Source organism: Panicum virgatum, chromosome 4N (genome assembly GCF_016808335.1).
Source record: "Panicum virgatum strain AP13 chromosome 4N, P.virgatum_v5, whole genome shotgun sequence".
NCBI lineage: Eukaryota > Viridiplantae > Streptophyta > Magnoliopsida > Poales > Poaceae > Panicum > Panicum virgatum.
Window position 1 is genome coordinate 14,786,044 of NC_053148.1, and position 16,739 is coordinate 14,802,782.

Genomic DNA, 16,739 nt, shown 5'->3' on the forward strand with positions numbered 1-16,739 from the left:
ATCTTATCCTTGCTAAGCTTGAGAGATGGCAGTACGAACTCCTCCACCCACTTGACGAGGCCACCACGATCCTTCTTGAAGCCCTTCAAGAATTGTGCCTTGTCGTGCTCCTCCACAAGAAGGTAGGCCTTGCGCTCCTCTTCGGTGAGCTCCTCCATTGTAGTCGTGATGATGTTTTCCTTGTCGATCTCTGAAGAGCCCATCTTCTTCAAGGAGTAGATTAGATCGGTTTTAAAACCAGATTAATCTTTCCCCAGCGGAGTCACCAAAAAGTGTGTTGACACAGAATCGCGCCAACACACTCAAATGCACTAGAACGCGCAGGAGATCGTCAAAAAGATCTGAACCAGCGATGCCCTGGCGGACCGGTCTGACCGGTTCCGCAGACCGGTCTGACCGGTGTGGAGCAGAGAACCGCGAAGACCTAGAAACGCGAGCTCGGGAGGGACCCCGTCGTTGCTTGAGCGTCTTGGGTTGCTCTGAGGTCGGCAGGCCACTCAGAACGTCTTCAAACATTGTCGAGACGAAAGAAGAAAGCAATCTAGGGTTGGAAAAGACTAAGGTTTGAGAGATAAAAAGTAATGCGATATTTTGATTGATTCAATTGGGAATACCTCAATCGGCCTTAGCCTTTATATTTATAGGCCGGGGAAGTCGTACCCCTCTCCAAGTTGGTTTATACAAGAATTTCTAAAATAAAACGAAGCCTACTCGGATTACAACTGGACAGACCGGTCAGACCGGTCGGCCCGACCGGTCAGACCGGTCGGCCTCTGAACTGCCAGAATTGGCTGTCAACACTTTCCATATTCTAAAAAAAAATATTTCATATTTCTAAATTTTGAAATTAAATATTTTAAGTGTTACTAATCAAAGCTACAAGAGTTTGATGAGATAAAGTCAACGACATTAACTTCTACGACTTAGAAGGGATCGGAGCTTGTCCCTCTGTTTTACTACACGACGTATTTCATTTTTTGAGGACAATATTTTAACCTACTCCACTGCTTGTAATTTATGTGATACAAAAGAATAATAATAATAAGAAAGTATATTTGAATATTAATATAATGATATCAATTTGTATCATAAATAATAGGTTAAAGGCTTGCCGTCTTGCCCTAACAAAATGCAATAGCCCTATAAATAAAAACAGAGGATTGTGTGATGTACTGAATACTGATGTACTACCTCCCTTATAAATAAAGTGAGCTGATAGCCTTGGCTTATAACTCCACGTTTTTTTTATTTTTCTAATAGCAAACAAAGGATTGTAATGTATTTAGGAAGGAGTGCAAGAATATACTTGCCCAAGGAGGAAGGTAACCTCGTAGAGGTAAGGCACAAAGTTCGTCGGATAAAAAGGTAGTAGACATGCATGGTATAAAGAGGGAATGGTATCAAATAAATGTACGGTGCCCAAGGTGAAGAATATCCTTTCCCTCGCCTGGCTGCTGTTGTATACTACCAGCTAATGAACCGGTCTGATAACTAGTGTGTGGCTTTACCTGGGCTTCAAAAGACTTGGAAACACACATGGAGACAAAGTGGATTGGGTTTAGTAGGTGAAGTGGCACCTAGCTAGCTACCTGCAACGTTGCAAAGGGTGGTAACTCGCCGTCAGGGAGCTGAAAGCCCCATCCATGGCCGTTGCTGATGCATGCCTGGAAAATGCTCGCAAAAAGTGTGGCACTTGCATGTGTCCTTGTCCTTCTAGACTCTGTATCCATATACCTCTGAACGGTGCTCCTGGGGCCTCCAGCGCTGGGCTCCTTCTGACTTGCAAGTTGGTTCTCGGCCAAATGATGGGATATTTCATATTTGACGACGTCGCAAAGGGGAAGACGAGTTATCAAAGGTCTGCTTGAATGCAGAGTTTGAGTTTTCTCCCAAAAAAAATGCAGAGTTTGAGTTTCATTTCTCTAGATTTGATTTGGATTTAATAACTGAATCTAAAAGGTTCCTATATGACTTCCTATAACAAAACTTGTTTGCTCTCTGAAAATAAAATATAGTTGTCATTGCACATTGATCTCTATCATTAGCAAGAAAAAAGTAGCTTACAGAGGCTATCTGACTCGAAATAACAAAGCACAGTGGTTTCGCGGATATCTTCGTGATAGCGGAGCTGTGCCGTTGGCAACTGATTCCGCAGGACGCGTGCCACGCCGCGCGTTCCGTTCACGCCGCGCGCACCGCGCGCGACTGTTGGGATCTTCGGCTTGATCACCAGACAGAGAAAGTAGACTTCGGACGAGGGTTTAAACACAAAGAAACGAGTTGCACAATAGAAATTGCACTATAGTTCGCACAAAATGTTCCAACCCGTACAATGTTGGGTGGGGGGTATTTATACCCGCAAACCCTATTACATCATACCAAAAATGCCCCTCCGGTTCCCACGAAGGTCAGGAGATTATATTAGGGGTATTTGGTAATTTCCCTAAGTCGGACAGTCCGACTTGGATACTCCTACTCGGATCACATGTTTCTTGCCCTTCGGGAACCTTCGGTAGTGGTCTTCAACAAGCTTCGTGTGGCGCCGCCTTCATCGTTCGCCACTCTTGAGTCACCCGCCGCGCCCGAAGGTTCTTGTCATAACCTTCGAGAGTATGGCTCCGAGCGGTCCTCAGAACCTTCGGGTTTCGTGATGTGCGGCAACCCTCAGTGACGACCTTCGACAAGCTTCAAGGGACTTCGCCTTTTTCATCCGTCACCTTCGCGCTGCCCGAAGCATCCCGAAGATTCAGGGCATCACCTTCGGACGTCGGACCTTGACGAGCTATTCGATGCTTCGTCATCTTCGGTGAACCTTCGGGCATCCTTTGGGTCACGCCACCTTCGCGAGAGGGCGATTGCCCAACAGTAGCCCCTCGCGGGCGAGGTCTGACTCCGGCCGGCCGAACCCTCGAAAACACCCATGCGAAAGCGTCTCCCCCGAAGGTCGGAGGTGGGCGAGACCCGAAGGTATTTTGTTACACGTGTCGCGGTATGATTTGCCATCGTTCTGACTTCTCCTCGATTTTACCGTTGAGTGAACAGTGCGAAGTTACCCCCCTATAAAAGGGGGCGGGGAGGAAAGGTCGCTTTCACGCTCTCATTCTTTACAAACTTTCGCTCGCTTGTCGAATTTTACACGCTTTTCGATTCGCCCCATCCTTCGGGTCGTGAAAGCGACCCGTTCCGAACCATCATTCGCGGCGGTTGTGGAAAGGGAAGGAGTGCTCTGCTAAGTCTTTGTGAGTTATCGCTTCAACCTTTTTGCTGGGATCTTCGAGATTTGTTCATTATGATTCTGAATATTTGGTTTGTTTAGGGATGGCCCGGTTGAAGGTTACTGCCAGGCCCATCGGATCTGAGGACATCGAACCTTCGGAAGAGGAGAGAAGGCAGTTGTCTGAGGGAGAGGAGGATTTGACCAACATGGACGCTGATCCTTTGGAGCTGATGGGGACCCGGGAGAAGCCTCCTCCTACTCTCATTTTTGGTCAGTCGTGGGCGACACGGGAGTTGGTCGAGAGTTATGAGCAGAAAGGGTACTTTGGCCCCAGAATTTGCCATGTCCCTGATGATGAGACTACACCAGACCCTCGCGATGGAGAGTGTGTGGTGTTTCGGGACTTCTTTGCTGCTGGTCTGCATTTTCCGCTGGACCCCGTCTTTCCAAAGATTCTGGCCCGGTTTGGTCTTCGGATGCACCACCTTACCCCCGACGCCATCGTGCAGCTGTCGAAGTTTTTTGGGCGGTCAAAACCTTCGAGGGGCCAGTTAACGTGGATGCTTTCTGTAGACTCTACGAGATGCATCCACAAACGCGGAAGGTTTCTTTTGACGAAGATCCGCAAGCATATTCTGCTCAGAGTGGGTGTTGTTCGTTCCACCCAAGGAGGACCAACAAGACCCATGGAATCGACTGGATGGAGCTATCTTATTGCCAGAAGAACAAGTGGGAAGATGATTGGTAGCAGTACTGGTTTTATGCCAAGATTGGTTTTCCTAGTGTTGATTCTTCGGAAGGAGTCACATATCCCCTTGCCGCAAAGGTTGCGGAGTTCAACCACATTACCAAGGCAGACTTCCGGAGGACAGCGGCCGGCTACAAGGAGTGCTGCTCTGCATTTGCTTCTGCGGCGCACATCGTGAGCGGTCGTGATCTGATCGAAGAATATCTGGCCGCGAAGGTCTGGCCGTTGACGAGGGATTGGTTACCGGGGGCCTTCTCGAAGGTTCGAGTTACTGGCTTGAAGGATAAGCTTCCTTTCCTAGATTTTGGCTTGCGGAAACCCAAAGATGTTTCTGACGATATGATCGTCGAAGAGATCGAGGAAGAGGCAGTTGCTATTGCCGGTCCTTATCTGACGAAGGAACGTGATTCATTTGAAGCTATTTGTTCTGAGAAGATCAGGGTGAACCGGAGTTTTCGGAAGATGGGCGTTGTGTATGGCCCCCATGAAGCTCCTCGTGAGAGGAAAAGGGGGCAAATACTTCTGCGCTCTCCGTGAGGTTGTCCGAAGGTCCGACCGCCAAGAAGGCCAAGAAGGCCGAGGCCATTGTTGCTCAGTCTGCGAAGGCTCCAAAAGTAGTCACTGAGAAACCTTCGCGCACCTCCATGATCAAGCCTGCGGCGGGCGCGGCGAAAGAGTCAAGGGGGAAATGTATCTTTCCTTGCGGTTACTCTTTTCATATTGCTAGAGAGGATTTGGGTAGCGATGCTTTTATGCGGGAGCTTCGCGCTACGGAGAGTAGCGTTCCCTGGCGCTCGCGCACTGGTGAAAGGGTTCACCTTTATCTTGATCAATTTGGTTCGTTCCGTGCAGAGCTAGACACTGTAGGTGCTGTCTTGACGGCAGTGCAAAAGGGGGTCAAATCTTCCCTTCGGGTTGTGAATCTTCTGGACGAGGAAAGTGACGAGGAAGCACCTTTGGTTCTCGTGAAGGTTCAGCCTGAGAGAGGGGTGGAGCACCCCCCTGCTCTTGCTTGAAGAGATGTCATCCCCAGAGAAGGATGATGACATGGAGAGGGGGAAGGAGGTTCCCACTGGAGGATCCAAGGGTGCTAACGGGAAGGATGATTTCATGGGAGCCCCGAGTGATTCGATTGCTTTACAGACCAGCGAAGATGACAAAGCCAAAGGGACCGCGGGGGTTGACGGCCATTTGATTGAAGCGAAAGATCGGTTTTCTGAACTAGGTACCTTCTCAATCTCTAGACGCCTTGCTTTCCAAGGGACTGACATTGACCCTTATCCTCGGTACCCCCTTCAAGTAGATGTTGCAAGCGTGATGAAGGAGCTCGGGGATTTGCTGGGACTGGAGCCTTCGGAGGCTGAGACTGCTGGAGTCGCGTCGACGAACCATCCTGCTCTCCCCAGGGACGTCAAAAATTTTGATGCTGAGGATACGACGCTCTGGCCTTGTTTTCTTTTAGATCTTGTGTTTTGTGCAGTTTTGTCATGTGTTTTGGTCTGTGTAGGTTTTATGAAGAGTTTGGGAGTTTACGGGACCGGAAATCTTGGCCGGATCACGGCGTCATTATGCGCGAAGGTTTGTGCTATGTGTTGTTGAGTTGTCTTTGATTGGCGGTGTTGGTTTTGAGCCTAGTTTTCTTTCAGGCTTTGCTTGCCAGTCGTACAGCTGTGGGTAGTGCGAGGAAGGATGAGCATGATTTTCTGGCTCACTCTGCTGAGAAGGCTCGCCTGATGGAGCGGATTAGCACTTTGGAGAAAGAAAATGAAGCCTTGGAGAACCTTCGCGGTTCTTTGACGTCGGAGAACGAGCTCCTGAAGGGGAGGGTATCGGAACAGGAAGAGACCATTGCGAAGATGCAGGAGAAAATAAGCCTTGACGAAGGTGTTCTTGAGAAACTTCGAAGTGTGGTAGAGAAAGATGCTGCGAAGGTTATTAACCTTCAAACAGAGGTTCGCCAACTCAAAGCCGATGTCGAGAGAAAAAATGACAAGATCTCAGAGCTTGAGAAGGAGGTGGAGGAGGACCGCGCGTCAGGGCTGCTCGATTGGCTGTTGGGGTGTGTTCGAGGATCTAGGTCAGATTTTGGCTAGCATGTCGGACAACATTGTAGTCATGACTTGTGAAAGCGGCATGGCTGTCTTGGCTCGCGAAGGTTGTCGAGAGCTGGAAACAATTGGCGCGCGGGACTATGCCTTTCCAGATTATGCTAAGCTTGAGGATGAGATTGCGAAGGTTCAGACTATTAAAAAGGCTTTCCTTCGTAAATTTTGGAAGCTTTCTGGTCGGCAAGTGGTTCAGCAGGCTGCGCGACGGAGACTAGAAGAGGTTTGTTTTTCATTTTCCCTTCTGCCTTCCTTTGGGGAATAAGTTTTTTAAACTTGGGTATGCTGTTGACTGTTTCGATCCTTATTCGCAGGCAAGGCGTGCTCGGGAAGCCGCGAAGGGTTGTGCAGGATCGACTGATCCATCATATTTCGGGAGTTGGACTGGCTTGTAGCCGTATGGCCAGGATGTTCGCTGCAAGGCAATTGACAGCGGTGATGTTGAGTCGAATGGAGGGTTTGGTTGGAAATGTTGACCTTGATATATATGAGTTGTCTGGCGAAGGTCTTGACCTTCGTGATGTCTGGAATGTCCAGCGACTGCGTGGGTGTTTGAGGGCTCTTGCGGTTGCCCAACTTCTTCCTGCATTTTCTGGATTTCTGCTTGCATTTCTACAACTTTGCGTTTTGCTTCAGCCAGCCTCTGAGCTTGCTCGGCTGCTCTCTTTCTGATCGCCAGTTGATTGGCTAGGTGAGCTTTCTTCATTTCTAGGGCACGAAGCTGAAGGTTGAGTTCATGGTGCACATTTTGTTCAAGCTGGTTATCTTCAAGCTGGAAGAGGTTGTTTAGTGTTTCAGCCTCGGTTGTTGTTGTTGCTGCTACTGCTTTTTTGCCTGTTGCCGCGGCCTTTTTTGCCTCAATAGCACGTTCTGCTTGGATACACTTTTCTTTCTCTGCCAGCTGGGCGGGGGTTGGTTCGTTGGAGGAGATTGTCCGATGGGGACTTCGTGAAGGTTTGAACCTTCGGCATCAGAAGCGCCCTGGTTGGTGGTTTTCTTTCTTTGTGGGGCCATCGTAAGGTGATTTTCGAGCTAAGAACATGGGTGGGTGCGTATGTTGGGATCTTCGGCTCGATCACCAGACAGAGGAAGTAGACTTCGGACTGGGGTTAAAACACAAAGAAATGAGTTGCACAATAGAAATTGCACTATAGTTCGCACAAAATATTCCAACCCGTACAATGTTGGGTGGGGGGGTATTTATACCCCCAAACCCTATTACATCATACAAAAAATGCCCCTCCAGTCCCCACAAAGATCAAGAGATTACATTAGGGGTATTTGGTAATTTCCCTAAGTCGGACAGTCCGACTTGGATACTCCTACTCGGATCACATGTTTCTTGCCCTTCGGGAACCTTCGGTAGTGGTCTTCAACAAGCTTCGTGTGGCGCCGCCTTCATCGTTTGCCACTCTTGAGTCGCCCGCCGCGCCCGAAGGTTCTTGTCATAACCTTCGAGAGTATGGCTCCGAGCGGTCCTCGGAACCTTCGGGTTTCGTGATGTGCGGCAACCCTCAGTGACGACCTTCGACAAGCTTCGAGGGACTTCGCCTTTTTCATCCGTCACCTTCGCGCAGCCCGAAGCATCCCGAAGATTCAGGGCATCACCTTCGGACGCCAGACCTCGACGAGCTCTTCGATTCTTCATCATCTTCGGTGAACCTTCGAGCATACTTTGGGTCACGCCACCTTCGCGAGGGAGCGATTGCCCAGCAGCGATGCGTTAGCGCATGCAGCGCAGGACTCGGCCGCCGCATGCCGCATCTGCGCGTCGCTCGTGCATGACCGGCAAGACCGGCATGCCCGTTCTCTGTACATCACGAGTGTATATGTACCCATAGAGAGATCAATGAAAGTTTTGCGGTTGTTCTCTCCATCTCTATCCCTTCTTTCATGGTATCAGCTTACAAAAGATCCTCCCTGGAAATCCCGTTCGTGCCCACCTCCTCCTCCGCAGCCATGGCTTCCCCTCGCCACTCCTCCTCCTCCTCGGACGACGCCGGCGATGTTGCTCTCCCACCGGCTCCGGCGGCCGTCATCCAGCAAATCAACATCCGCTCCTACGTTCCCATCACCCTCAGCCTCAAGGAGTCCAACTACAGCCAATGGCGCTGTTGCTTCAACTCCGTGCTTGGGAAGTTCGGCCTCGCCCCCATGTCTTCTTGCCACCGCCCCTCGACGAGCGCGACGCCGAATGGATCCTCAATGACCACAGCATGGTCAATTGGCTCCAAACGATGGTGCACACCGAGGTGTTCAACATCATCTACCAGCAGCATGCGTCTGCGTTCACTGTCTGGAACTCCATCGAGGGCTTGTTCTGCGACAATGAGATGCACCGCACCGTCCTCGTCGAAGCCGAACTCCGTTCTCTGCAGCAGGGGGACATGAGCATCGACGACTACTGCGGCCAACTCAAGCACCTCGCCGACATCCTTCGTGATCTCGGCCACCCCGTCTCCGAGCCGAGCCATGTGCTCAACCTCCTGCGTGGGTTGAATCCGCGCTACCGCCACCTCAAGCCCATCGTCACGTCCGAGTCGCCGCCGCACACCTTCGCCTCCGCTCGCTCCTTCCTTCTCCTGGAGGAACTCTGCGACAAGCACGACGACAAGGTTGCGACGGGTCAGGCCTACGCCGCCGGCCACGGGACATCATCCAACACGTCCAACTCGTCATCCTACTCCGGGAACGCCGGCAACTCCAGGAACCGCTCCCAGCGAAACAAGCGTCGCGGTGCCACCAACTCCGGATCCAACTCCGGCGGTGCCCAGGGTTCGCGCACCAGCGGCGCTCCCGGCGGCCAGGAACAGAGCGCCTCCCCGCAGCCTCTTCCATGGGCCGCTGACTACAACCCATGGACCGGGCTCGTTCAAGCCTGGCCCATGCCGTTCCGCGCACCCGGCGCCGACGTCCTTGGGCCGCGCCCGCCGTTCCAGCCTCAACAGGCGATGACGGCCCAGCACCAGCTTCAACTGCCTGCCCCGACCGCGCCATCTTCTTCACCCTAGGATCTGCAGGCCTTGCTCTCAGTGCTTGCATCCGTCGGAGTCCCTCTGCAGCAGCCCCCAAGCTCCGGAGACTGGTTCCTCGACACCGGCGCGACCACTCACATGTCCAACAATCCTGGTATCCTCTCCTCTTCCTCTCTCATCTCTTCTTCTTCCTACATCACTGTCGGGAACGGTGCTCGGCTGCCAGTCACCCACTCGGCTTGCATCTCTATCCCCACATCCACTTCTCCTTTACTTCTGAACAACGTTCTTGTTTCCCCACACCTTGTCAAGAATTCAATCTCCGTTCGTCAACTCACTCGAGATAACAATGTTTCTATTGAGTTTGATCCAAACGGTTTCTCTGTCAAGGATCTTCCCACCCGAACGGTGACTCTCCGATGTGAAAGCTCCGGCACCCTCTACCCGCTCCGACTGCCTCCACAGCTCGCGCTCAGCTCCTCCACCACTCGCGATCTGTGGCATCAGCGGCTCGGCCACCCCGGACAGCACACCTTGTCCACCGTGCTTCAGTCTTTTGATTTTCAGTGTAATAAAGCTACCTCTCACACTTGCTCTTCTTGCCAGATAGGCAAGCATGTAAGGTTGCCCTTTGCTCCCAGTGCCTCAAACACTTATTTTCCCTTCCAACTTATACATGCGGATGTTTGGACCTCCCCTGTGTTCAGTTTCTCCTGCTATAAGTATTATCTCGCCCTACTCGATGATTTCACTCATCATGTCTGGACGTTCCCCATGCACCACAAGTCTAAAACCCTACCCATCTTGCACAATTTCCATGCCTATGTAGGCACCCAGTTTGGTTTGCGTGTGCTTGCCTTGCAGACAGACAACGGCAGGGAGTTTGACAACGGCGCCCTACGGACACTCCTCACCAACCATGGCACGCAGTTCTGCCTCTTCTTCCCGTACACATCCCAGCAGAACGGGAAGGCCGAGCGGATCCTTCGTACTCTGAACGACTGCGTGCGCACCCTCCTCGTCCACAGCGGCGCTGAGTACACGTTCTAGGCCGAGGCACTCTCCACGGCTACGTACCTCATCAACCGCCGTCCGTGTCGCGCCACCGGCTCTACAACGCCATTCGAGCTCCTCTTCGGCGTCCCCCCAACTACAATGAGCTCCGGGTGTTCGGCGCACTGTGCTTCCCGAACATCACTGCGACGACATCCCACAAGCTCCAGCCCCGGTCCACCCCGTACATCTTCATCGGGTACCCACCCGATCACCGCGGCTACCGGTGCTTCGACCTCGCCACACGCCGCGTGCTTACATCCCGGCATGTTGTCTTCGACGAAAGCCAGTTCCCATTCCGGTAGCATACTCCACCGCCGCCACCGAACGTTCCTGTCGTCGACGACAGCACGCCTGTTCTGCCGTGTTCCCGGACGCCCTCATCACCAGCGTGCCACACGTCACCACCAGTGCTGCAAGCGTCGCCACCAGCATCGCACGCCTCGCCACCTACGTCGCCGCAACCACCCTCGCCCACCCTCCCGCCAAGCGCGCCTACCCCTGCACCTGGTCACCGCATGGTCACACACGCTAAAGCCGGCATCCACAAACCCAACCCCAGATACGCCCTGTCCACATCCACCACCACTATATTGCCGGTGCCATCGTCAGTTCGTGTCGCCCTCAAGGACCCGAACTGGCGCGATGCAATGCAAGCCGAGTTCGACGCTTTGCAGCGCAATGGGACTTGGTCTCTCGTGGATCGGCCACCGGGTGCACGTGTCATTTCCGGCAAATGGGTGTTCAAGCACAAACTATGCGCCGACAGCGTTACAAAGCGCGATGGGTAGTTCGCGGCTTCCACCAACGGCCAGGCATCGACTTCGGCGAAACGTTCACGCCGGTCGTCAAGCCGGCCACGATCCGCTCCATGCTCGCCGTCATTGCTTCCAAGCAGTGGCCAGCTCACCAACTCGATGTCTCGAATGCCTTCCTTCACGGCGATCTCAAGGAACGTGTCTACTGCCAGTAGCCCACAGGGTTTGCCGACTCTGCGCGACCAGCTACTGTGTGCGAACTCCGTCGCTCTCTCTACGGTCTTCGTCAGGCCCCTCGCGCCTGGTTCACGCACTTCACCGAGTTCGTCGTCTCCATTGGGTTCCAACAGGCACGTTCGGACTCCTAGCTCTTCGTTCTGCACTCGCCTGTAGGGATGACGTATCTCCTCTTGTACGTCGACGACATGATACTCTCGGCATCATCAAAGGAGCTTCTTCAGTAGCTCATCACTCGCCTCAAGTCCGCCTTCGCTGTCAAGGACATGGGCACGCTCTCGTACTTCCTCGGCATTGACGTCCAGCGCTTGCCCGACGACTTCTACCTCTCGCAGGCCAGCTACGTCCATGAATTCCTCGAGCGTGCCGGCATGACCAACTGCAAACTGGTGGCCACGCCCTGCGAGACGAAAGCAAAAACGTCTTCTCAGGATGGAACACCGGTTGCAGACCCCAGCCACTACCGCAGCTTGGCCGGCGCCCTCCAGTACCTCACACTCACACGGCCCGACATCACGCTCGCCGTCCAACAAGTGTGCCTCCACATGCACGCTCCAACCGAGGTGCACGCCGGCATGCTGAAGAGGATCCTACGCTACATCAAGGGCACGCCTTCGCTCGGCATCCACCTCCGCGCCACGACATCGACTACACTGACCGCGTACTTGGACACGGACTGGGCCGGCTGCCCCGACACGCAGCGCTCTACGTCCGGCTTCTGTGTGTTCCTTGGGGACTCCCTGGTCTCCTGGTCGGCAAAACGCCAGATGACGGTGTCCCGTTCCAGTGCCGAGGCGGAATATCGCGGCGTCGCCAACCCAGTTGCCGAGTGTACCTAGCTACGTTCCCTGCTCGGCGGGCTCCACCACGGCGTCACCAAGGCCAAGATGGTGTTCTGCGACAACGTCTCCACTATGTACATGGCGCGCAACCCGGTTCATCACAAGCGGACGAAGCATATCGAGCTCGACATCCACTTCGTACGCAAGAAGGTGAACGTGGGCGAGGTGCGTGTTCTGCACGTTCCGAGCACACGACAACTCGCAGACATTTTCACCAAGGGCCTCCAGACGGCGCTCTTCGAGGACTTCCGTTCCAATCTCTGCGCTTCGGTGTCCAACGCTGAGATTGAGGGAGGGGTGATAGCGGAGCTGTGCCGTTGGTAACTGATTCCGCAGGACGCGCGCCACGCCGCGCGCACCGCGCGCGACGCGTTAGCGCATGCAGCGCAGGACTCGGCCGCCGCATGCCGCATCTGCGCGTCGCCCGTGCATGACCGAAAAGACTGGCATGCCCGTTCTCTGTACATCACGAGTGTATATGTACCCATAGAGAGATCAATGAAAGTTTTGCGGTTGTTCTCTCCATCTCTATCCCTTCTTTCACTTCGATCTTCTTGGCATATCTTTTGTCCAACATAGGTGACATAGATGATCACCTAACCAATCAACTGCCACCAACTACACAATATATATGGTTTAGGTTGCACGTAGCCATAACGTGGAGTCACCTCTCAGTTGCCGTCTCCCTCTCCATGTTATATATGTGTAGGTTATTTGGGCATTGGTTGGATGGAATTTAGTCGAACTTAAAACCTTTGATACTTTTAGGAGCATCAGCTTTATGTTGGTCTCTGTGGCTCTGTAGAAATGTATTTATCTTTGAAAATAAACACACTTCTTTTTTGCAGGTCATATATCTAACTACGCATTGGCTACGTACTTGGGCTGTCCTATAGAAGTCTTCTTCCCAGGAAGTTGTTGTAGCAGTTTCTCGGTATTTGGCACAGGTGGCCAAGGAGTTTTTTACCCGGGCACATGGGTGGTGGTCTAGTCTTCGGATTGATAGTCATTAGTGTGCCTTGAACTTTTTGTTGGTCTTTTAAGTTGAGCTGTGTGTCTTCTGGCAGTGGCTGGGAGGATTTCAGGATGTTCTATCACCTTGATGTAACAGTCTTGAAATTAATAAAGCTTCCCGTTTCCAAAAAGATGTGTAGGTTATTTCCGAGGAAATTTTGTTGATCCGAAACTCGAACATTTTAAATTTGGTATGTGCCCAACGGACTTTGTAGTGCTGACAGATAACTAGTGGTGTCAATTGGTGGTCCTTAGGTTCCCCTCCAACCATTTTTAGTTCAAATTTTTTTACTATTTTTTCAAATTGAGATCTCATTTTGAAGAATTAGTACAAAATTTTGAACTAAAGAGTATTGGAGGTGCACATAAGGGTCACCAATTTACACCCCTACAGATAACACTCCCGGCCCTCAGTTTTTTCTTTATACGCCCTAGACTTCAGCCAAGAATTACTAATATATAGCTGTGGCGGCTATATATATGTTCCAATGATTGCATGCCAAGAGTCTTATGTTTAGTAAGAGAGAATGCATGATCATCTGCATACGTGGTTTGTATCTTGATTCTGGATGTTGGACCAATGTGTCCTGATCGGTAATGGAGGGCCACTGTCATCATCACCTAGACGGGGGCCTGCAGCTGCCATGTGCCCATGTATGCCGAATGATTGAGCACCAAGTCAAACAACTCGGACTTATTTTTGTTAATGCGGACGTAAGCTAGCTGTTGCCATTCGTCTAAACAATACTAGTTAAGCTTTCAAAAACAAAAAAAAAGATGGTAGATGCGTACACTCTTGATGTTCTGGTAGAATGAAGAGCTAGCTCCAAGTCCATTCTTCATGGTCTTCAATAATGTGTCTGTCGCATGGTATTCTGCAATCTGCAGTGCAAGGTATATTGTTGCACCGTGTTCCTTAATAACCAACGTCGATGTGTCAATTTCCCAGTGCGTGTATTCGAAAGTTTATGTGGAACCTCCATACAAGTGCGTGGATTGGAGAGACTTGAAACAGCCAGCAACGGAACGGAATCTCCCGTATACAAATCGAGAGGCGAAGGGTTCATGTCAACATGATCGCTCGTCGTGTGGCGCGGATCATCATCACCAGCCTCCCTTTTTCCGCTTCTTTTTGTTTGGCCGGAGGAGCTGGTGACTGGTAGGTCACCCACCTCCTTTGTGTGCGACCACCACTGGAGGAGCTCCCTGCGAGGGCCTCCGTGCTCCCTGCCTGCCGTGCTTACCAAACGCGGTGACAACACTGGGCAGCAACCGTCGCCCTCGCCGTCGCCGTCACCTCGAGGACGTGGACGCCTTGCCTTCCCAGTCCAAAGTCCATCAGGATCCCCCGGCTGCGACGAAGGTTGCCACGGAACGAAGGAACACCCCGGACCGGATCATCCCTCCCAGGAGCTGCCACAGAACCTCGGACTCGGAGCAAGCTAGTTTCTTTCAGAAAAAAAAGCGCAAGCTATAGCTATGGTAGGCCTGGTGCCAGGGCCAGAACGGCACATCATACTTAGCCTTTGTTGAGATCTCAAAACGTGAAATGTAAAATTTTTATAAATCGCTTGTATGGTATACTAAATATAATCAAAAAAATAAATCGTATTAGACAAATGGACTGTAAATCGCGAGACGAATCTAATGAGCCTAACTATAACGTGATTGGATACTAAATTGCTACAGTAATGCTACAGTAACTATGCTCTAATGATGGATTAATTAGACTCATTAGATTCGTCTCGTAGTTTACAAACGAGATCTGTAATTATTTTGTGATTAGTCTACATTTAATACTTCAAATATTGAAGATTCTCTTCCAAAAATGCAAAATGCAAAGTAATCTAAATACACCCTTAGCCCTTGTTTAGTTGCAAAAACTTTTGGCATTTTAGTATTGTAGTACTTTTGTTTATATTTGGTAATTATCATCTAATCATAATTTGTATTTGGTAATTATTATCCGATCATAGGTTAACTAGGCTCAAAAGATTCGTCTCGCAAATTACAGACAAACTGTGAAATTAGTTATTTTGTTTAGCTATATTTAATACTTCATACATGCGTTCAAAGATTCGATGTGATGGAAAATCTTGTAAAATTTTGAAATTTTGGATGCAACTAAACAAGGCCTAGACAGCACGAAAACGAACACACTTGACCCTGTGCGTGACACCTGACGTCACTTGGGGTTGATGCCTGACACCGGACCTCTCCGTACCTAGAGCCCAGAGGAAGCAACAAGAAAAAGTACCATGGGGTTTCAAATCATGGCCCTACTCCTTTTCCAAACAGTTGCTGTCGTCGACAGGCTAGGCAAGAATCTTCGTAGCGTTTCATGGATGTGCAGTACACAGGGTACCTTTCTGGATTCTGGTGCTACGGAGCAGGGAAGGTTCCAACTTCGCAGGAGAGCAAGCCAAATCCTGGGGTCAGCTGCCCAGATCATTCCTGTGTAAGATGCTAAACAGCCTACTTGTCAATTCTACCTTCCATCAACATACTAATATGTAACTCTATATCGCCGAACCAAACTGTGGCCTCCGGAGGCCTAAGCGCTGTTTCTGCCAATTCCATGGCTCCACGTCTCTGTGTCCGCCTTCAATTGTTTTGTGTCTTCTGTGTGCTTGACGTGTGTCGCCGGCTTCTGACTGTGTTTGTGTCTCCTGCTTTTGCCTGGGCCATTTTTTGGTGTGCCGCCTCTTGCATTGTCCGTGTCGGCCCATTATTTTGGGCTTCTTTCGTTCTCGTGGTTGGATCGTGGCCTGCTTCAGGACTGTGTACTCCGGACGCCACATCGCCGCACCCTTCGTCGGTGGCGTCGCTTCCATCTCCCACCTCTGCGTCATTTTTTTTTACTGCGCCACCGAGTGGAGGTCGTCCTCTGTGCCGCCGATTAGATGCATTCTCTTCTTTTCTTCTCCTCTTTGGTCACCTCTGAGATTTGCCAGCCTTTTCCCAGCTGCTCGCCTGGCATTTTCGTTACACTGCTCCACCGGATAGGCCTCATGGGTTCGGTTGCCGACTAGGCGTCCCTGCTCCTTTCCGTCATCGTAAGTTCCTGTTCCTTTTTTCTTCAATTTATCTTTGCTGAGCACTAAAATTTCCTAGCCATTTCCTGCCTGCTCGCCTTGCTTTCTTCTTACACCATTTCTGTTGTTGTTTATTGTAGGTTTTCTTTTACTTATTTTCCCCTCTTCGGCTTCTTAGATTTGCCTTTTTTTACTATTATTTCCAGTGCTGCTATCAGTGTGGTCGCATTTCTTTTTTTTTTTACTTGTGTTTTTCTCTATACGAATAATATGATGATGGAATATTTTTCTTTCTTTGTGCCAAGATCCATTCGCCACCTCTGTGCTCTGGCCATTGTGGTTCCGGGGCCTGTGCCGCTTCTGTTGGTGTCTACCAATTTCAAAGTATAATGATCTTTCTTCTGTGTCTATTTTCTTTTATTCCTCTAGCTGCTGCAACTATTTTCCCCTTCTGGCGATAGGCTCTGCAACGAATTTTGTTGTTATTTTAATCGTGTTGTATGCATGCGAATCTTATTTGCATCATATCATTGCCAGTCTTGTGCCCATTCTATGTAGTTTTTTTTTTCTTTCATTTTGTGATTGCTCTGACTGATGCTCTTATCCTAATAGTACGAGGTACTCTTTGTGAGTGTATATTTTGTTCCATTGCATGCGTTCAGTTGTAAGTCCTTCGTTTTGTCATTTTATTACTATAGTGCTTAGTTTCATCCTGCAATAGCTGTCGTGTTGGTAAATTATTGGCATGTGCTTCG

General features: G+C 50.7%; 1 protein-coding gene and 1 long non-coding RNA gene across 2 annotated transcripts; both read left to right on the forward strand.

The window, feature by feature from the left end:
* The first annotated feature begins 11,359 nt into the window (after nt 1–11,359).
* Nucleotides 11,360–11,932, forward strand: LOC120669161 (uncharacterized mitochondrial protein AtMg00810-like). The gene has a single exon (XM_039948961.1). It carries the CDS (start codon nt 11,360–11,362, stop codon nt 11,930–11,932), a length of 573 nt encoding a protein of 190 aa, XP_039804895.1.
* Nucleotides 11,933–15,542: 3,610 nt separating this feature from the next.
* LOC120669758 lies at nt 15,543–16,620 on the forward strand. The gene is made up of 2 exons (XR_005672786.1): nt 15,543–16,005; nt 16,290–16,620. It is a non-coding gene; the product is annotated as an uncharacterized LOC120669758 (long non-coding RNA).
* The last annotated feature ends 119 nt before the right edge of the window (nt 16,621–16,739 follow it).

Excerpts from the sequence above, each read along its gene's own strand:
- LOC120669161 (XM_039948961.1), top strand. The coding sequence starts at position 11,360 with ATGGGCACGCTCTCGTACTTCCTCGGCATTGACGTCCAGCGCTTGCCC.